The sequence below is a fragment of the Semicossyphus pulcher genome, unplaced genomic scaffold (assembly GCF_022749685.1).
Source record: "Semicossyphus pulcher isolate SPU_LCO1_2020_fin unplaced genomic scaffold, fSemPul1.0.p SCAF_23, whole genome shotgun sequence".
In the NCBI taxonomy this organism is placed as follows: Eukaryota; Metazoa; Chordata; class Actinopteri; order Labriformes; family Labridae; genus Semicossyphus; species Semicossyphus pulcher.
In genome coordinates this window covers 9,185,955-9,207,785 of record NW_027211697.1, presented here as the reverse complement: position 1 = coordinate 9,207,785, position 21,831 = coordinate 9,185,955, and the positions used below count along the sequence as shown (strand labels likewise).

At 41.2% G+C, this 21,831-nt stretch overlaps 2 protein-coding genes across 3 annotated transcripts; both read right to left on the bottom strand.

Annotated features, from left to right (window-relative positions):
* Window positions 1-3,417: 3,417 nt before the first annotated feature.
* LOC138602702 (transcription factor MafG) lies at window positions 3,418-17,217 on the bottom strand. Of its 2 annotated transcripts, none has more exons than XM_069674236.1 (3): window positions 17,099-17,217; window positions 4,825-4,896; window positions 3,418-4,748 (listed from the first exon to the last, which is right to left on the bottom strand). In XM_069674236.1, exons 2-3 carry the CDS (start codon window positions 4,858-4,860, stop codon window positions 4,296-4,298), a joined length of 489 nt encoding a protein of 162 aa, XP_069530337.1. In that variant the 5' UTR covers window positions 4,861-4,896; window positions 17,099-17,217; the 3' UTR covers window positions 3,418-4,295. The 2 variants fall into 2 exon arrangements, with proteins under 2 accessions (XP_069530337.1, XP_069530338.1); XM_069674237.1 differs by lacking the exon at window positions 17,099-17,217 and adding an exon at window positions 16,337-16,376.
* Window positions 17,218-17,651: 434 nt separating this feature from the next.
* LOC138602892 (pyrroline-5-carboxylate reductase 1, mitochondrial-like) lies at window positions 17,652-21,596 on the bottom strand. Its single transcript, XM_069674510.1, has 8 exons — window positions 21,502-21,596; window positions 21,189-21,260; window positions 20,993-21,063; window positions 20,647-20,826; window positions 19,279-19,500; window positions 19,059-19,151; window positions 18,455-18,618; window positions 17,652-18,163 (listed from the first exon to the last, which is right to left on the bottom strand). Exons 2-8 carry the CDS (start codon window positions 21,253-21,255, stop codon window positions 17,998-18,000), a joined length of 963 nt encoding a protein of 320 aa, XP_069530611.1. The 5' UTR covers window positions 21,256-21,260; window positions 21,502-21,596; the 3' UTR covers window positions 17,652-17,997.
* Between the last annotated feature and the right edge of the window lie 235 nt (window positions 21,597-21,831).

Genomic DNA, 21,831 nt, shown 5'->3' with positions numbered 1-21,831 from the left:
GTGGAAAGACGTAGCTTGTCTTCAGCCATCTGTCTCTCTGTCTCTGCATGTGCTCTCAGGAGATGCGTTTTGAGTGTGCTGGGGTTGAAATGCTGCTGAGGAGGGGTGATGTTTGATGAGGTGCGCTGAGACAGAGGGGGTTTAGGAGGCCCACAGGGAGCACAGATGACTAACTCACTACTCCTCCTAATCTAGGACAAGCACACCTAGACATCCTTCATGACTCTAATGTTTTACTCGTGTCGGGCCAAAAATATGTCCACTGAGGTTAGCCAAAGTGGGTCGCCCAACAGCTTTTTTTGGATCATAGAAAAAGAAATCGTGCCATCTAAATGATCGCTGTCTTCTAAAACCCACCCTGGACGGCAAAAAGCCTTCCCCGCCAGTTTATTTTTACAAGTATCAAACTGGGTCAATGACGCCTCAGAATACGACAAAAACCCAATTTCAACAGTGTTTAAAAGCCTCCAAAGACAGACAAGCAGTAGTGCTTAAAAATCCTTTTTCAAAACATTTTATTGGTCTTATAGAAAATAAAGTAAGCTGTATCAACAAACATACAATATATACATCAATAACTTAGACACCTCAGAGAATCACGTTTAAATCCACAGTTGTTACTGTATATATGAATACATAGTACTTATCTACAGATTGCAAAAAGTACAATAATTTAATTTATAAATAGTTACAATTAACTATTGTCTGTTTTCATACAAAGTACTGCAATATTTTATTACAACCCATACAGAAAAATAACAAAACAGATTATTAACTTTGTATTACTCGCTTTAGTCAGATTTTTTTTACCTTTTAAAACACAGACCCACTCCATGGAGTAAGAGGAAAAAAACCTGCACAGTCAACTGTTTACAAAGCATACTTTCATGAAAAAAAGCCAATGTCTTGAGAGCTGCTGTTAAATTCAACTGCCACACAAGTGCTGTTATATATCCTCTCTTACACAATGCTTCGAAAACAAAACAAGAAAATTTAAAACAAAAGACATTACCAATTAAAATTTAAATCTGCAGAACAAATTACAGTGTTAAGATCAATTTCAAATACACACTCGACACATAATGAGAACAGAAACGCTGTGGATGATGCTACAGCAAACAACGAGCATTAATGACTGGTGTAGCAGCAGAGGAACCTCAAACGTACAAAAACACACACACACACACGCACACACACGTACCAAAGAAATAAAATATTGCAAGTGGCCCTTGTGACAAAATCTAATGTAGCATCCATTACACTCAGTGCAGAAATGTTTACATGATAGCAATATCTTTCAGTCCAATTTATTATTCCAGTAATTCAGCTAGTTTCAGACCAGAGTAATTAGTGAGTAAGGCTTAAGTGCAACTGTCCCATGATTCCTTTTAAAACAGTTTCAACATGTTAGCTACGATAAACAAGGGCCAATTGCTCTTCCATGACGGGATTCAAAATGTGAGGGCAAAATAAAAACACATCTTACAAAAAATAACTACAAAACAGCAAGAAATATTAAATAACAGACCATAGTCACTTTGACAATATTGATTACTCGTACATCTACTCTTTCACACCTTTCCACTGAGTTGCATATTAAGGGTCACTTTTTCACAATGGTCATTAATACCTACTGTAGCTACATATTATACACCTGTACGTGTGAGAAAGAGAGACTCGTCATCTCCAGCAGAGATAGAGAGATTGGTCGACGGTCGGTGCCACTCAAAACACCTTAAAGACACTTGACACCAAAAAAGATTCACTCCACAAGACTGCCACAGCAATAAGGACGCCAACATCGATACTGGGCTATGTCAAGAGTCGGATATATATTTTCCCACAGTTAACCAGTCATTGTAGATAGGTAAGCATGTTGACAAAGTGAGGATAAAGATACTTGCGCACACAGATCTCTGGCATGGAGTTTTGCTGAGGCGTAGTTATGTAAATTAACACCTCCCTGACACTAAAAGACATTCTGACCAGCAGGAGAGTGAGATCTGGATGAAGTGCATTCTGTTAATGTCATTAAAACTACTGTCACCTTGAGGTGTTAAACGCCTTCACTGTTAAATTCCTTTTTAGAGGACCAGGGGAGTGATGCGACACTTGGCACAGAAGGAGCGCTGCTGGCAGCTGTTGTTGATTGTAATTCTACGTGGTCGTGCTGTCTTTTTTTCTGAGTGTGGATTGAAGCCCTTTATGACATGCTTATTACAAAAAAAAACAAGGAAAAAAAATGAACAGAGCTGCCATCCCTGCCTCCCTTCTTCTCATCTTGAATGGTTTGTTCATTTTCTAGAGTGACCTGTTTTGTCCTGAGCAAAACAAACAGGAGCTTAGTGCATACAAACCCTCAGCCGAACCCTACCGCTTTTATTCTGAAAATCCAGAGCGAACGAGAGTAGGTAAACTTACACAAGTGATGCTGCACCAATAAGCGGTTATCCTTAAAGTTCTTTGATGCTTTCGTTTTAGTCTTGAGATACTTTCTAGTTCCTCAGCATCATACAGGGACAAAAACAGTACACAAAAAACTATTAACTCTGGTATCGACTACCACACGTTTTCCAAAATATGTCCCATGGCGGTCCATCGGAAGGGGTGAGCTCCCCTCTCTATGAAGTCATTGACTTTCAGGTCACAGAGTTATGCCTGATGTATTTAGAGGGCATCCAGCACCAGGTGCTTCCATTAGTCAGATTCTGCAATGACATTATCACTTGACGCTCCAGGTTAAAGTCTTTTGAGTCGATGTTCACTAATGCCATTTAACCTGGTTCTGTCTTACACGGCTCAATGTGGTAAACTTTTAATGACAATATGTTTGTAACTAACACCAAGGAAGCGGAGGATATCACAGATGCCAATACGCACAAAGACAATTGACCTTGTTTACACCACCTAGTTTAGCTCTACAGATTTGTTTTAAATAGCACAGCATTGACATCTATACAGTGAACGACACTGCCAACTTGTCACTTACACATCACAGCACGCGCTACCCCACAGTACGCGCCTAGTCACTAGAAAAAAGCTATCAGACTTCAATAGTAAGCCACTTTCGGTACAATTGCAAAAAAGATGTCACAGGATTTTTTTTTTTTATGTTTTCATTATCTGTATTTCTATAAACAATGGAAGTTTTTCTACCTAGTAATAAAAACCAAGAACTCAACATTAGACAAAGTTTTCTACACCTTAACAATTCGAACAGTAAAGCTTGTGTAAAGATTTTCTTTTGGAAATATCTGACGGCCCTGTCAACAAGTAATTACAAAAATGCAATATATATCTTTTAAACAAAACAACTTGAACATATTTTCTCTATGAGCAAAAATTATGTTTCAAAATGTCTGTGGATTTCACTGTCCCCACAAAACACGAGGATATTACTGTTATAACATTCAGGTTTTCAGATATTGTAGAAGAATCTTGTCATACTGGAATGGCACTCAGCTCTGGAGCAACATCATTACGAACTGCTGATCATTTTTTTTTAACATTTCCACTTAACCATAAATATGCAAGACCTCTTTGTATTTTCAGTGCATACATATATTATTGCATCTACCAGTCATATTGATAATGACAAGTTCATTAAAGCCTGTCACAGCCGCATAAACAGAAATGAATGCTAGATTTTGGAGCATTATTTCAAGCTTATATTCTTGACAGACGACCAACAAAAGTCACAAATTAGTTTGATTTTTTTTAGTTTTAGGTTAGTCAGGCTGTTTTGAAGACATCTGTAGCATCAACGCCAAGATTTTTATGCATCCCAATTTAAGTCAGTGCATTATAACAAGAGAAAGACATTTGTGTGCTGGCTCTGTCTTCAGTATTTGTTGTTGAATGGGTTTGGAGTATCATCTTTAGTTATTTTATCTTGGTTTTGAAGAGCTGTGGGACTCAACAAGTGCCAATTAGGACGGAAAAATCTTAAGAGCTCAGTCTCAAAAAACAGATACATGACATACTGTACCAAATATTGCCTTTTTCAATATTTGTAACCGCAATCCACTTTTTTAAATAAAATGTTAGTATTGCCAATATTTTGCCAGCCTTCAATAACCAGCTGCTAAATTTGAACATTGTGATTGTGTCACCCAGAAGCAGGAGATGTCCGTTGACAGGTACGGACTGCAGAGCCATACTTTAAGGGTGACTTTAAGAGCATAGTTAGTGTTTGAGGAAGGGTTAGAACAGAGAACTTACATGGGTAATCCTGGACCATGTTACAATGCACTGACTAGTTTAGTCTTGAAAATCTTCCCCCGGCCTTTCTGCTACTACGACCTAGCCTCCGTTTTGGATTTGACGATGGTGATGACGCTGGTGGCAGCTACTTTACCAGGGATGAGGGGCCCTATGACAGAGGCCATAGGTCCCCTGGCTGAGGTGACGGGGTTGCGGGCCACAGTCCTGGCGAAGCTCTGGAGGGCCTCGTACTTTGAACGCAGAGCGTCCAGCTCCACCTTCATGCTGGCATTCTCGTTTGCCAGCTTGTCCACCTCCTGCTGCAGCTGAGCCTTTTGCTTCTCCAGCTCCTCTTTCTGGGTGACACGCTTCACCCGACAGCTGGCAGCGTAGCCCCGGTTCTTCAGGGTACGCCGCCGCTGCTTCAGCTGGAGGATTTCCTCCTTGGTCAGGCCCCGTAGATGCTGGTTCAGCTCCCGCACTGACATGGTCACCAGCTCGTCATCTGTCAGGCTGGTGCCATTTTCCCCTGGCTCCCGTTTCACCTGGGGATGGGGGTAAGTTAGCGGTGGATTCGACACAATTCGACAAATTGAATTCTTTGTCATTTCGGCTAATTACCTTCAAGGCTTTGTTTCCCTTGTTTGTGGTAGTCATGCCACAAGAGCCGCGTCCCCCTGTACTGCTGGTTGTCTGTTGGAAAGAAAAGTCACCGTCAGCATAACGAACAATACCACGAGCATGTAAGTGTTGAGGAAGAACATCTCTGTGAAATACCCTAACAAGTATTTTCTGGCACAGACGCTACAGCATCACTCAAATACTCAGGTCCTTCAAATACACAAGGCAAAAAAGTGGGTCAAGGACTTAACACTTTCCTGCTTGTGATGCCAAGTCTGCTCAGTGAGAGGTACCTGGTCTATTACTGCATCTGTCACTATGAACAAATAACTCCGTGGTATGCATTTCCCCCTCCAACACACATCTCCCAAACAACAATATGTTGAGTCATAAGGATCACATTCAGTTATGCTGGCAGCAGTTCACAATGATTTCTAAGAAACTTCTGCTCTGTGCAGCCAGAGCAGAGGACGAGGAGGGACTTGAGTGTAAACTTCAGCCTATCTACTGTACATACAACCTCCGCTTAAATACACTGACAAAAGGACACAGGGCAGGCCTTCATCTACTGCACGAGCTATCCAGTCTAGACACTAACACCTGTCTAGATTTGCTGATGCGTGCCTATAATCCCATAAATCAATGAAAGAGGGATATGCTGTAACTACTGCAGAGCCTCAGCTTTCATCAGGAATAAACCGGCTGCTCTGCAGTTAATTCATGTCAAGACTGAGGGAACACCAAAAGAAGCTGTGCGGGCAAGAAATCTAACCCACTGGTGTTAAGACAGGCAGAAGGTTGGGTGCCTTGCACCGTGTGAGCTCTGTCACAGGATAAGTACACACACACATAGACAAGCGCATACACGGTTGTGGCCCTGGGTGCTTTACACTACACACGGTAAATGCTGTGTCAGCGACACAGGCACCAACCACAGTCAGCCCAGCCAGCACATTGCCTCTGTAAGCTGATTTACACGGCCCAGCAGAGTGTGTTTGTGCTGAGCACATAAACAAATGCATGTGGGCTCTTACAACTTTTTAGCATCAAACACAGGAAACAAAAGATCCCCAAAAAAAGAATCCTCAAAAGAATTAGTGTGTGTATGTGTTTATTGCCCACACGCCCACTAAGCTAGTCATCATGTATATATGTGTGATGTGTGCAAAGAAGCTCAGAGAGGGAAGAGGGGGGAAAAAAGGGAGATGAGTCGTAGCTCAGAAGTGCACTAAGATGGCCAGGATATTTCCATGGCAACAAAGGGGTGCTACAGGTGGACCGGTCACCTGAGCCAAACAGGGAGAGACAGGCGCTTGTTAAAAATGACCTGAATACGACACTATCACACAGGCTGGGGACATAACATGGGGTCAGATTGTGACTTGCATTCTTGATGCTTTTACTTCAAAAAGTCCTCTGGCTCGTCATGAAAAGGCAACGTTTCCCAGCGAGCAGATGCCAATATAAAAAGCCTTTCACATTCTGCGGAGGACTTTTAAAATGTGATACTTTCATCCCCGTTGGACTGGCTATGAATAGCTGACTGATAGTAACACCTACCTTTCACCGGCCTTTGTGGTGACTCATTTCCAGTAAGCATTTGGACCACAGATGCAAAACATAATGGGATAATGGTCTGCCTGATGATGCACAGATAATGGACAAATAGACAGGAAAGTACTCCACTAATAGCTACTGGGATGAGAGGAGGGAAAAAAGGAAGCTTCTTCCAAATTTCATATAAGCCTATCATTTTCCCCTCAGCCGCCTAGACCCAACATTGTTCAAAAACCGATTGGATTCTTGAAAACACAGAGATGGCACATTGTCCAGGTTGAAGAGGCGTATTCTGTCACACAGCTGTGTAGGGTAACACAGTAGGCATGGCTTGGCACGCTGAAAGCTCACCATATGACACTGTGGAAGGATTGCGCCCAGGCTGCAACCCTCCAGCACAGGCTGCTGCCAACAGACGGCTACCAATGACAGGGCATGGCAGCACAACACAGACAAGGTCCAATGCACAGCTGCTCCCTTCCACTACCAGGCATGTCATACCTCCCGGAGACAAAGAGGCACTGCTCACACAAAAACACACACGGAGAGGAAGAGAAAGGGAAAACACACCTGTAATTTCTTTAAATTTTAGACTTTGATTGCAACAGGATGCCCTTGCTTTTCACAATCATCCTCTTAAGTCTCAATCGAGGACAGCAGCATGTTGTGTTTTACCTGCTGTTAATAATTCCAGCTCTTTTTTTGCGCGCCTAAAAAAAGGAGCAGGAGGAAAAAAGCTGCTAAGCTCGGAGCACCAGGGCAGCAGAGGTAGGGAGCAAGCGCAGGGACACACAAGTCTTTTGTAGGTGCTTGCTGAATTTTTATGAATCGCCTGAAAGAACGCTGACAAATCAGAGCTGATTGCTTGTGTAGGAGAGACATCACACCCACAGGAAACAGAAATCGCTGAGTGTGGTCACCCAGAGAAAGAGAAGGAGGGGATGGTGAGGGAGACAGATAGAGAAAGAGAGGCTGAGAAGAAGAAAAAAAAAGAAAGAGAGAGAGAGCAAACAGCCTTGTGAAAAATGCACGCTCGACACATTTAGAGGAGCCTGAGAAGAACAGGTTGAGGGAAAAAAAAATATACTGATCTCAGCAAGGACCAAAACCAAGGTGCCAATTAGGAAGTTGTGAAGTTGAACTAACACGACGCGAGCAACCCGGCCAACCTTCAAAAGCTGTCTGTGTTCATCTAAATCTATAGAGGGCAGCTCGCTAAGGTGGGGTCGGCTTAGGTTGAGACTCAAGAGGGGGGGAAAAAAACTCTGGTGGGATAAATGCTGATGTGACATGATAGGTCCGGCCTTGAGCCCGTGTCATGCTTTAATGATCTCATCCCCTCCACAGGATCTCTCCAGGGGGGCTGCCAAGGATGGACACCATTAGCCAGGGGACCCTTTGTTGAGGGGGAACCGAGGCTCCAGCATCCATGCACTGCGTCCCCTGATGAATATTTATCACTGTCGTTCGCCGCCTAAGGTGGGGGTGGGAGACAGGGGCGGGGGGTGGGAGGCTGAATAAAGATGCTCAGGAGGTGATTCTTCAAGGATACATCCAAGGCTCTTCCATCAACGGCTGTCTCAAAATGGCGGTATAGGCTGGTGGGGGGTTGTGAGCAGGGGGGGGGGGGGGGGGCTGGGACGGGGGTGGATTTCTGGTACTCGAGGTGGCACGCATGGTGGTTCAGGGCTGCAGGGAGAGCCAGCTCCACTTGACAGCAGTGTAACAAGATTATCAGGGCCATAAGAGCAAACAAAAACCCCAGCAACCTGCCTCAGAATCCAGATTACGACAGCGCCTGCTCTCTGAATACTAAACACGGCCGGGGAGGACTAACAGGGCGCAGGCTATACTGAGACATGACAGTGTAATGCATATCATGCCAGTAATCACATGCACATGTATCCACGCAGAGACAGATTACCAATACCACACAAGCACATATAAATTTAACTTGTCATGATCAATTCCTGAGCAGAAGCGTCTGAGCACTTGGCACTGGCAGCTTGCTAATGAAGTGAATAAAACTAGACAGTGGAGGTGCATGCTGATGAAAGCGCAGGCAGCATCCAACAATGGCAACTCAGTTCTGTGAAACAGCTGAATATCACTCAACGAACAATGCAGCTCAGACAAACAAAACCTAACGCATAATGTGGCTTATTTTGCTATGATTCTGCACTGACCGGTCCAGATTTGCGAAGGTTTGTGCAGCCATAAGACGAGACATAGGAGCTTTGGCCCAACATCAGGGTTTCTCAAATGGGGGGAATGGAGAACTTCAGAGAACTGCAGGGAGGTTCTTTTTGTTAGTTTAAATTCTTAGAAAATTCTTAAAAATAATATACCGCAATATGTTTGTTTGTACAATCTGATGAGGAGAAATGAGCCTACAATTACTTGAAGCTCATCAAAGTTGTTTAAGTAATAATGTCCAAGATTTTCATGTAAATATCTATCACACAATGTGAGGTAACATAATGGTGAATGAGCCTATGGTCCACTGATGAAAGCCTTTGCATTTGCAGTATTACAGACTGGGTGTCAAATCACAAGCGGCGCCCAGTTAGTGACACGTTTTCCATCACCCAGCAGTGGTTGGTCCAGAGAGGGTAGGCGGAGCCAGGTTGCTGCTTCTCAGGTGTTGCCAGTAAACAGTAATCTAGGGATGCACGATATTGGACTTTTTCCCAATATCCGATATGCCGATATTTTCCAACCCTTTTTGCCGATTGTACAGATACCGATATATTAAGCAGATGTTTTTTGTCCACCTCATTGCAGAGAACATCAAGTCTCCCCTGTAGTGGATTTGATATCATGCCTGCTCTTATTGTAGTGACCCACTGGCAGATGCAGATACATAATACAGTGTTTTTTAAAATGTACACATTCACTGGGCAATATAAGAAAACTACTTAAACTTAGGTCATACAACATGCCAAATTTTACCTATTGCACAGAACAAATACATAAAATGAAATCAACCTTGCTGTCCGTTTCGGAAACCGCAGACATCTTGCACACTTCTTCACACTTGATGGAAGAGGCGTACACTCACACACTCTCACTGAGTAAATGTCGTGGCATTATGTCAAGCATTTTTTAGGAATCACCGAGCATTTAAGCAAAATTAAAGCGTTGTTTTCGGCAGAAAATATCGACATTTTCAAGCCATAGTCTGCTCATACCAATAACATGCCGATAATATCGTGCATCCCTACAGAAATCTACTATGGCTGAACAATCGTTGGCTACAGATACAACTTCAAAAATCCAAAGAAAAACAAACAAATTCGCCGCTCAGATGAAGGCAAGCAGTCCAAAAAGGAAAGCGACCGTCAGCGAGGAACAGAGCCGACCGTGGACGTCACACATGCAACACTGTTTGGATATCTGGGAAGTGTGCTCCCACAACTACCATTTATCGCCATAGGTGCCGCCAGAGAGAACAAAATTGAGATCTTCAAGATTACAACTTTAAGTACATCAGACACTGATGGATCAGCGCTGTAGTGTACCTTATTTGTACCTTAATATATATAAGGTCATATATTTAGCCTTTAAAAAAAAATAAAAATACCACTGGTTAGTTGCTAGGCAGATGCATTAATGAACAGTTTGAGAACCACTGCCCTATAAAAGAGAAGTTTAGCAGCGCTTTCAATCCATTGTCTTCTCTAAACCTGCCCATATTAGACGATTAACACAACACAAAAGAAGAGAGCTGGATGTTAAGCCAGTATGATCACCTATTCAGTTTCCCTGATCAATAATGTATGAGACTTGTAGCCTCCCGCTCCATTATCATGGACTTTCCACGAGAAGTAGAATGATGATAACCACAGAGATACTCAGAGGCACGTGATGAGCGTGAAAAACAAAAGAAATGTCAGCGATTTCTCATTACGCTTTGGCTCATTAATTTAGACTTTGTGCTTATTTGTTCTCTTGTCCACTTGCTCTCCCCGGGTTGAGATGCTTAATGTAACCAGCCAACCCTGTCACCCTGTATGCCATAAATAGCAATTCTCAACACTTCATGCCTGATCAGAGCCACTACTTTTACTCCCTCCCTTCTAGTTTGGAGTTGAAAAGATCGCTCGGATATTCAGATCTAATCATTCCTCCCTTCAGCTGAGTGAAGTCAATTATCAAGCAAGCTGCATGTGTTGGGCGCCGTTTAACTGCAAATTAAAAATCAGACTCCTGTGATAGCTCTGGAAGAGTTACCGGGTGACTGGTGTAAACTTGTGTACGGGAGGGGAGGAAGGGGGGGAAAGTGCGCGAGTGTCTGTGTGAGAGAAAGGTAGGATGGGAAGAGGGGAGGGAAGCTATTAACTACTAAGTATTCAGAGCGTGAAATAAGAGTGACAAAAAGAGGGAGAGGGGGAATCATTCAGCAGCTTTCAGAGGGAAATGTGATACGCTTGTAGTAGAGGGGAAATACTAAGCCAATACTTTTGACCAGTGCAGGCTCGGGGCTAAATAGCAGTTAACCGAAATCTTATGCCTACATTTGAGAAGCATAGAACATAAGTGACGTGTTGTCTGGGACAGTCTGTACATTGTCCAACTATTGTTCTTGCTTTTAAAAATAAGGTAATGAGGGAATAACAGCAGCGCTACATTGATTAAATGATTAGTTGTCTACTAAAGTAATACTACTAAAGTAATCACCGACTTTTTGGATTATTGAACAATGGTTTGAGTAATTTATGTGAGAAAAAAATTTATTCCAGATTCTTCAATGTGAAGTTTTTGACTCTGTCATCTATTTATCAAACTAATCGATGAATTGAAATAAAAAAAATTCCCTACACACTATTAAAGTGGACAGAAAGAATATCGAGGCTTCATGCTAGATTATAAAACCAGGGAGAAATTGTGTGCTTATCTGGGGTGGGAATTGCAGGGTAACTCACGATAACATCACGATACAGCAATTCTGCGATAACTGATTGCAAGACAAATCGTATCATGAGACATCACGATATCTGATTAACTGAAGAATAGAAAATAACACCAAAAAGGTGAAGTGCAGAATTAATGTATTATTATTCGCTGCAATTGGGCGCCAGTTCAGATTTTGACACAAACTGAGATAAACAATGATGCGGTGACTCAAATGGGCAGGGAGATCTGTTTACAGGGCTGAATTTTTACAAAATTAAAATATCGATATTTGGCTCCAGCAATACGATAATTGGGGCGACAATATATTGCGATATCGATATTTTGTCCCACCCCAAGTGCTTATAATTACAATCTCTGCTCATTTGACAACTAAACATGATTAAGTTGCTTTAGTGACCAAATATGTTTCTAATTTTACAAAGCATTACATTTTAACTAGTACCAGGGTTATTCAAAACAATAAGAATTAGTATATGTGATGCCTTCATTTTGAGTCACAGTAAACGATACACAAAATATTGGGAATTTACATTTAAGTGATTGATTTTCAGGATAAAGGAAAGTGATTGTGGGCCAATAATTATCTGTCAAACGTGTGGATATGCTCGTTCAAAATGTTGGTTAAACAGCACGTTATCTTTCGATTAAAACAATAATAGATCATAAAGTTTGGGGACATCGAGAAGTAGCAGGGGATCATGGGAACTGTTGTCTTTTCCATTAAATAACCCCTGTTTCCAATGAAAATCTATCTGATGTGCCGAAAGGTCATAGTAAAATTTCTCTTCATGTCAGTCAGGTTTATTTACATTAAGCCATTTTATTCTAATGAAATTGCCACACGTTACATTAGCTTCTTCCTTCCTCACTCTCTGATGTTTCATCTGGTGTTTCCCCTGCTGCCCTGTAAGACAGGTAACCAAACAAAGCGTGCCATTATTTAAAATATATTACTCATAACATAGGTTGAAAGATTTGGGATAATATAAGCACAAAACTCAAAGTATAATCGGGCTAGTTGTTTTTTAGGTATTTTTATGCAGGAGTGTTACTATCATTTGCAAAACGTTAATTTGAAATTAACAGTTGGAGTCTGTAATGAAGCAGAGAAAGATCTGTAGATAATTACATGTTGTTTGCTTGTGCACAATATTCTACATTTTTGAAATCCATTTGATCCTTGTAATTATATCCACAGAGTTGGAAATAGAAACCATAACATGATGTACTATGAAGAATTCTGGCTCTGAAAATATCCCATATGGAACCAAGTGGGTTATATGATTGCAGAAGAGCATGTGGCACATTTATGTCTAGAATTTGCATCCAGTTCATGTGGTTTAAAGTGAAAACATGAATCACCGCCCTCAAGGGATTTTGTATTTTCTGAAGTCACTGATAATGTGAAGCTTATTTAAAGGGACTTGGGTTAGACTGGTTTGCATTAACCAATGTTTCAAAACATACAGAATCTGTGTCTGAGCTCAGTAGCTGCTGTTTACTCTCGGAGATGCTCTGTTAGTACAAGCAGAATGAAAGGAGAAGAGACTTCATTGGCCTTCCACAGTATCTGCCTGGAGGACTTGATTAAACAGGAAGAGAATAGCTCTTGATACTTCGGCCTTGCACTGGCAGAGGAAGTAAGGGTTGCAGGCAACCCACACACTAGCAAAATATCCAGGAGCTTTACTACAGTGGTTGCATACATATTAAATGCATATTGCATTGACCTAACAGCTACAACACAGCCTGTGCAGCACAAAGGCTAAACTAAAGCAGTTCAACACATTTTAATTCTATTTAAAGTTAAACAATACTGAATTAATTACGTCTTTGATTGGTGCCCCTGCACAGCTATGGTTTGAGGTGGATTCTCTTCAAATAAAACAAAACTCTGTGATAAGGCCATCAAACAAACAGAGCTCAGCAGCATCACTGAATAAAGACAAGAAAGAAAACAAATTCATCATCATGTTTCTCCTGTGGAGTGCTTTGATTCAAACGCAGTCAGTTAGCAGTCAAGACTTATTACCTGAAAGTAACAAAGATGCTAATTTCTATTAATAACGCTGCCACCGCTCAGCTCAAATTATGGCAAGTGATTGATGATGTCTGCCTACAGGATATTTGCGGGAGCCCCACACTCAATGTCACAAAAAATGTATATGAATCATAGTTACATCACTCCAGAACTGCCAGAGTCTGAAATAATAATCATCAGTCGATACAAAGAATTGTAGTTTCTGACGTCAACATTACAATCTCCTCTCAGAATCTCACATCTTTCAGTCTGAACTAAAGCTCAGAGTACTGAAAGAACTTACAAATTTAATCGCACATCCAAAAGTGCAGAAGAAGAAAACAAAGACAGTTTAAAACATTATTTTGCATGAGTCACAAGTGCAATCCCAACAGCACACTGTTTGTTCATCCACAGGTAAGATGAAATGTTCTGTCCTGTGAAAATAGGTAAGCGATAATACATCTGCTCACTGCGTGTACCAAAGCAGCTTCCACAAAAGAATACATCTTTTTTTTTATTACTTTTATCAATTAGGAGCATTTTTATAAAAATTTAATTATTGTTATAGGACAGAAAGAAAATATATGAAGGTTGGAACCTGAACCTAAAGGGTAACGTAAGAACATATATTTGAGAAAGCGACATTCACAATAACTCTATTAATATTAGTAATAAAGAACCAAAACAGGCAGTACTCAGTCAGTTAAATCACCTGCCTGAGCTCCTTCACAATGTGGGATATACTGCTCATCTTAGACGGTGTCACTATCTTTAACCTCCTTAGAACATTGTACACATATCCAGCCCAGAACAAATCAGAACATGGGGAGAGCAGTCTCTTTCTGTCTCCCAAATCGCTCAAAATGCACCGAAACTGACAATTTCTCCCCTGCTTCATTCACCACTTTCATTTTGACTCTCGCGCAAATATGGATACGGTTAAACACTTGTTTTTTAATGTCAGTTCACCGCTGATGTGTCTCAAACATTAATCAGCCAAGATGAAAGTAGGTTACATGAAAAACAGCAGCTAGTGCACGGCTCCACGCTTATGCTCTCCATGTTCGCTCGGATATTGGCTAATCTAAATTATGAACACACAGAGAGCAGTAATGAACATGCCAAGTGTAACTCCAGTTCCTAACAGAAATTCATCAAACACACTTGCTACCCTGTCTGGATGAAAGTATTACTTTGAGAAGTGGAGCGGGCATATCGCAATGCTAAGCAATCATAATCCGCGCTACACTTGCAAGAGGTTTCATCACCAACATTCCCTCCCCATTGCAAAAAGGGGAAAAAAAACTATATTGATCTTTTTCTCTCTTCCTTGCAGGCATTCCCATTTCCCCGTGCAGCTTAAGCAGCACTTTTGTGGACAAATCCCACATTTGTGTTCCTTTCTGGAGGCTATTAATTGTCCTGAATAGGCGTAACTACTCCCAAGGCACAGCTGGGTTGGCCATACAGAGGTGTTGGTGGCCAGACTCTATGCTGTGTAAAGTCTTGCCTCGTGTTTCATCAACCTCATATATCCTCTTCTCCCCTCGACTGCCTGCCCATTCTGAGCAACGCCACTGGGTATGAGTTGTGCACTCGGTTCACCTCTATGGTATCCGGCCTTATTTTATCATCGCTACCTCAATGCAGGAGGCGATAAATCTCAGAGCTGAGCTCCACCACTCCCTGTCTCCATCCACACACCATTGCCAGCCCCATCGGGCTCTTATATGGGCCCTCATCTGTTCTGGTTACCTGCAGAGAAAGGCAGAGATGGGCATTACGCTTTATTGCAAAGCCGGGCTTCTGATGTGGGGCTGGCCTGTCTGCTAAACACACTTCAATGCCCTGCTCGCATGAACAGAGATGATGAAATAAGTTGGATATCTGAGCAAGAATGGGCAACTTCTATCTGTTTAGCCCCGCCAATATATGCTCAACAGTTTCCAAGGTGACTTTTCAAATTGCACAGAGATTCTCCATGGATAATTCATTACCTGCCCTCCATAAGCGTGCACTCTAATAGGCAGCAAATTTCATCATGTCACACACAGGGAACAAGAGCATCTGCCAGCCCAAAATTAAAGAAATTAAGTGTTATACTGTGTGAAATAGTGTCAAGCGCTTGTCTATAGTATCAGACAACATCTAAAAATAAAGGCATTTACAGCACACATACACATTACGATATTTTTTTGTCCTACACCACTTTTTTCATTTCAAAAAGCATCTAAATAAGATGTTGTTTTCAACTTCCTTTTCATCCCATAATTACACATGGCCCAATTTAAACAGCCACTCATAGCAGGACTCCATTATAACAACACGGTCATAATATATTGCTTATCATGCATTTTTTAAATGGATTTGACATCGCAGTTGACACTTAAGCACTTAGTCTAAATGTACTCACAGCGCGTTTGTTGATGTACATCATGACAGCACTGCATTAAAATGCACATTCTCAGCTGAATGTAGATGAGGCTATTGATAAATGCATGATGGTCATCAGTTGATGCTCATGGCTTGATGACTGACTTGCACGACAGATCAGCACCATTTCGATCCACCTCTTTAATAATAACGGCGGCTTGCTGATAAACATCGACCCTTATCCACCGAGCAGACCTTTGTCCGGTGGTGCCATATTTCGGGGTGGATTCTGAGGACGTCTAAATACATCATTGTGATGATTCAGCACGATAAAAATACCGCTGCTGCTTGTTTGTTGGATGTGATAATAACAAAATACTGTGGTTGCCTGCCTGGTTGGGATATTAAAGCCTAGGACGGCAGCTTGGTTTGGCACTGCCATTGTTACAATGTAACCAGTGGTTAAATGAATTGTCACTTCAGGTGAACCAACACGAAACGGTGGTTTGGAAACGTTTACTAAGAGATGAAATCCATGCATGCATCTAAAGCCGCATAAAAGCACAACACAGTGTTCAGATTTAAAAACAATTACATTCATCTTTAACAGAAATGTCATGAGAAAATATTGCAAAAACCAACCTGATCTCGCTAAACCGCTGCCTCGGCTCGCGCTTGCTCCTCTTCACAACGAGGTGATGAAGCAGCAGGTTTGAACAGCAAGAAGCGCATGAGTTGACAAACCGATAATAAGAAGCGCTGTGATACAGAGGACACGCGCTGTCTTTGCAAACTATTTATCACAAAACCAACCTGGTTACACAGTTATTGACATTCCGCAACTCTTGTCTTCAACCTCTCAACGCTCTGCTTGTGAAAGTGGCAAACAACTCCCCGCCTACAAAACAAGCAAGCGAGGAAATCCCCGTGCTCAGCCTTCCTACTATAACTGTAGCACAACACCACCACGGGCAATTCCTCAACTTGGGAAATCACCTTTAGCACATGAAACGGCAGGCTGCCGCGCCACATCAAACCCAAAATCTGAGTGACACGTTTTATTCGCAGCTCATGAGTGTGTACAAAAGATTAGCTGCCATCTCAGCATAGTAGAAGAACCGACCGTTGTCACCTCCCAACTGCAACAAAGGCATTTCCGGTAGACGCTTTCAAAATAAACCCACTACATGTAACGACACGTTGATCAAGGCGAATGAATGTGGCGGATGCTCTTAGTTTGAAAACGGATTCTGGTATAAATAAAGCAACATTGACGAGGTTGGATGTAAGAAGCTAGTTATGCTAGCCTGTAAAGCTAGCCGAGACAAGCTTGTCAGCGGCGAGGCGAAGGCATGCACACTCAGCACAACAACAGCATAGACTCTGCTTGGTTTACAGACCCACCTGACTTTAAAATGAAGTAGTTGCCGTCAAGGTCCTCTACTTACGCCGTCACGGCGATGACCAAACACTAGAGCCAGTAAAATTTCGGTTTCACTGACAGAAGCGATAGCGCTTCCAAATGCCAGCTCGTGCTCTCCTTGTTGATTCCTTTCTCTTGTATCGAAGCCAGACGTCATCGTGTTTGGTCACGTGCCTTCATTCATGAGGGCTCTTCTTTCCTCACAATAAAAAAAACATTTTAACCAAAAAATGACAACCTATTGCTACACTGTATACCTGTTGAGTGACTGCAAAACCGCGCTTCTTGCACTTACTGTATTATACGAATAAATCACTCCCAAAATGTGTTATTTATGTTTTAGAAAAAGAGTTTTGAAAACAGCCTCACAGTTTCATTGCATCATTAAATGCAGCATTTAGAAAAAAATTTGTTTAAGAAAATAAACAGAATGCATAGTTGAACAATTAAAGCACATAACCACGGGGTAGTTCATACTACTTCACTGCATACAAATGAATTGCACTGTTACTAAGTAAACCAAACTTTGCCAACCATGCACCACCATCAGAAAGAAGTGATTGAAATAAGAAACAGCTTTCTTTTAAAAGATACAGTTATTATTGTTCAGTTACGGACCAGAAAAAAATGAGGACCCGAGCAATTAGAAATACAGTATAAAACTTTAAGTTTAACAAAGAAAAGGCATGTCCTTACAAAATATTACCTTTACAGATGTACATTTATCATCCCAGACATGTTTACTTTTTCACGAAAGTATTCCATTAGATTAGCTTTCAACAATCATCTGCCAGTAGATGTATACAGCATACTGCATCTGATGTCGTTGATGTGACAGGTAATATTAAAATGTGTTGTTTCCAGTGTGACAAGAGCACAATCACTTCTTTTTGATCCTGGGGCTACTACTGAACATGCTGATCCCGCGAGATCGGACTCCAACAGTTTCTGCAGTTACTCCTGGCTGCTGCAACACTTGGTCTAGAGTGGTCTTCTTTATGGCTGCTGCAGAGATTTTCTCTTGGTCTGCCAAAAACTGAAGTTCCCTTTTAGAGAAGAGTAGGAACACAGAGACAGTTAATTGTAGCATGAAACATGAACAGGAAACATAATATTATGGAATAATATAATCTTATCACTAGGTGAGTAGTAACAAGAGGACAAAACTCTTTTGCAAATAGCTCCATCTACTGTTTGAATTATAAACTTCAAAAGAAATATATCACTGTTTGGCCATTTGAATATGACAATTAACTTAAAAGCATTTCTTGTGTATCCCTGTGACAGGAAATATGATTTGTTGCTTTGTTTGTCACACACTTTTCTTATCAACTTACCTCGTCCTAACACAGGACGTCTCTACAGCATCGATCAGAAGGCTGCGGAAGCCGCCACTCTCCATGACATGCAGGGCGTGGATGGTGGCGCCACCTGGTGAACACACATTGTCCTTGAGCTGACCAGGGTGTTGCTCTGAGTCTAACAGCATTCGAGCAGCCCCCTTGAAAAGAGGCACAAAGGAAGTCAGCATTAGACATAAACAGTAATGGTTATATTGTATTCAAATGAGTATATTAAGACTGTGTGAAGAAAAGAAAACACAGTCTGCAGCTAAGATTTGGCAAAATTGAATCAGAATTTATAAAATTTAGAAGGCCAGTGCTCATTAAACTGTTGGCATTCAAATGAAAATGTGCCAGAGTGAGTCAAGACTGTCTAATTTTCATATGCATAATGCATTTCTTGGTTGGAATATTATAATAGTCCTATGTGCAAAGATAAAGCAGACAAAATTTTAAAATTCCAACTCAGCAAAGCTTTAAAACCTTAATTAAAACCAACCTAACCAAGAGTAACATTACAAAACTGGAACAAAAATAAAAACACCCAGTAGAGCACATATATCCGACATATAAATATGTTAAAAGATAAAGGTAATACCAGCAGTGCTTGGGCTCCGAGGCGTACAGCTAATCTCCTGGGCAGGCCCATTTTTACTCCACCGTCAGCAAGAGCATCTACAGCTGTAAACGCCTGGAAGGCCACAATTATAATTGTTAGGATGATAAAATAATTAAGAATTCCAAACAACATATTTTTCACAATTGTTCCTGGTATTGCAACATTGTTAGACACACCCTTCTATATATAAATGACCTACATAAGCAGGACCGCTGCCGCTGAGGCCCGTGACGGCGTCGATCAGGTCCTCTTCCACCTCAGTGCAGTATCCTACACTGGCCATCAGCTGCTCCAGTAGCTTTCCATCCTCCACCTGTGCATGGGTGCCTGTGGCGTACACAGTGGCTCCCTCACGCACGACCACTGGAGTGTTGGTCATGCAGCGCATCACCTTTGGATCAGAGCGATGCTGGTACAGCTTCTGTAAAGGATAACAATGTACTGGGTGAATTTTCCTGAAATTATAGGGGGGGAAAAGTTAACCTGAAGGAAATATTTTTTTTTTTTCAGCGTAAATCAAAGTTAGGTAAGTTGATTGAATAATTGACTTTCATTTGCTGCCACAAATTGTAATATTTGTAAAACAAAAACAAGATCAGAGCTCAGATACAGTGAGACCCTAATGTTAAATATTTAGAATCTATATGACTTCCAGGATAATCTGCAGGCATACAGCTGCATTATTGAGAGTCATCTCAACCTGATATGGCAGTTTCTTTGATCCTAACCGTTAATATTAGCATTTACACCTTCATAAATATGGGTGCAGGATAATTCCAGCATGCCATATAATAGGTATCAGACGGTAAAGGTGTTAAAGATAAATATCAGCATCAGCCCAAAGTGCACATTCTGCTGGTATGACAGGCAAACATACAACAATAGATGGTGCTTTTATTATGCTCATAAATCACCTGCCTTTGATTATTAAGATGATTTAATAGCATTCACAACAAACTCCAATCAGTAGTAGATGGCATTATGCACCTTAAAAAAATATTTACATGTTACCTAAGTTAAAATAGTTTTCCTACTTTGCCCAGTGAATGTAAATTGTATTAATCTGCCTGTAGGCATATGTTTATTTCGGTACAGTTAGGTGGGAAAAACCGGCATATACCGGCAACACCAAAATAAGTTTTCTAATCCAATATAGTGCAGCTCTAATATATCTAACTATCACAATGTATACATTTATCAGTGCAAAAGCTGTCTAATATATATATTTTTTTTACGCATATTTCTATTTCACTTCTGTATTTATAGAATATTTATTATTGAATATTTTGAAAAGTTGTATCTTAAAGCTTCAGTTTGTCTTTTTAGCATTGTTTTGGGAGCCTGAGATTTAAGAATAGCTAACAACTGTTTCTATGTAATACCTGTGCAAATAAAATAAAAAATCTTAAATATTGAATATATTCTTCAAGGATAAAATCATTACAAATATCGACTTATGCTAATGGTCTTAGTCTCAAGATATTGCATTTTAATGAAGAAAGTGCATTCAACGATGTGTTTCAATCTTTGTTTAGTCAGTCACATTGGACAGAGGACTATAACTTGCCTTCTCTATGGAGCTGATGGTGACACCTGCAGCACACGACACAATAAGGTGCCGATCTTCAATGTCTGGTCCAATTTCATCCAGTACAAAAGGAATGATGTTTGGCTTCACAGCCAGGAAGAGGACATCACTTTTGCTCACCGTCTCTTTGTTGCTGGTGGTGAAATTGACACCCAATTTCTGTACAAATGACATGTTTTAGTTATTCACTGGACAGAAAACGAACCCACTGTAGTAACTCATGATCAGCAATGTAATGTAAAGCAATGTTTCTTTGAAAACACACAAAAAAATTGTATGCAGAATCAAGTACTATTGGCCAATCCTTCCTTAATTGTCTACCCACCCGCAGCCCCTGTACTGTGGGGAGGTCTGTGTCCGGGGAACTGGCTGTGATTCTGTGGGTGGCAATCACGCCTGAGAAGGGAAAATGTCCAGAAATAATTTTAGTGCCTGATTGCAATCAACATACATCAACAACATCGTCAATTCTGAATAACAGGCCATACAGTACATGGTAAAGATTGAAATTCAAAACTCACCTGCAGCAGTGAAGCCTCTCACAAGAGCGTGGGCCAGCTGACCCGCTCCGATGAAACCCACACTCATTTTACCTGCGTGTGTACAGAGATACAAACATCAACATTGACAGGGATTATTCTATTTTAATGCAAGAACAGCAGTTAATTGTCTGGCATCAAGTCTAAAAGCAGGTGTGCAGCTTAGCTTCTACTGGGACCTTTGTGGTGCACAAGTAAACAAACTCACTTCCTCGTTGAGCGAAGCAAACGACATTTCAGGTACACATGGCGACAGCATTCGTGTCACTGTACAATACATATCTTAAAAACTTACAAATAAACAGAAGAGCACCTGAGTTGACCGACTGACCGAGCGATACAGCAACCCAGAACCACCTGAAATTACAACACAGTCAACGTGGCTATGCTGTCTCGCGCCCTACTGTACCTGTGGAGAAAAAAATGACTGACAAGCGAAAAGACCAATGAGCTTAGTATGTGTAGTCCACAAGGAACACGTTTGACCAATCACAGAGGTATAACGAAATAACTTTGGGGCGGATTTTGTAATGCCGAAAAACCAGTTGCATCAGGTTGTGTCGGAGGGCAGAAAAGTTTGTTTTGAAGCTTGTGCTGTACTATCATCTACTGGTGAAAAGGTTGA

Excerpts from the sequence above, each read along its gene's own strand:
- LOC138602702 (XM_069674236.1), bottom strand. The coding sequence starts at position 4,860 with ATGACTACCACAAACAAGGGAAACAAAGCCTTGAAG. Across the intron at positions 4,749-4,824 it reads AGGGAAACAAAGCCTTGAAG|GTGAAACGGGAGCCAGGGGA; the intron begins GTAATTAGCCGA and ends CCCCATCCCCAG.
- LOC138602892 (XM_069674510.1), bottom strand. The coding sequence starts at position 21,255 with ATGAGTGTGGGTTTCATCGGAGCGGGTCAGCTGGCCCACGCTCTTGTG. Across the intron at positions 19,152-19,278 it reads GCGGCAGCGGTCCTGCTTAT|GCGTTTACAGCTGTAGATGC; the intron begins GTAGGTCATTTA and ends GTGGCCTTCCAG. Across the intron at positions 18,164-18,454 it reads ACGTCCTGTGTTAGGACGAG|GGAACTTCAGTTTTTGGCAG; the intron begins GTAAGTTGATAA and ends CTTCTCTAAAAG.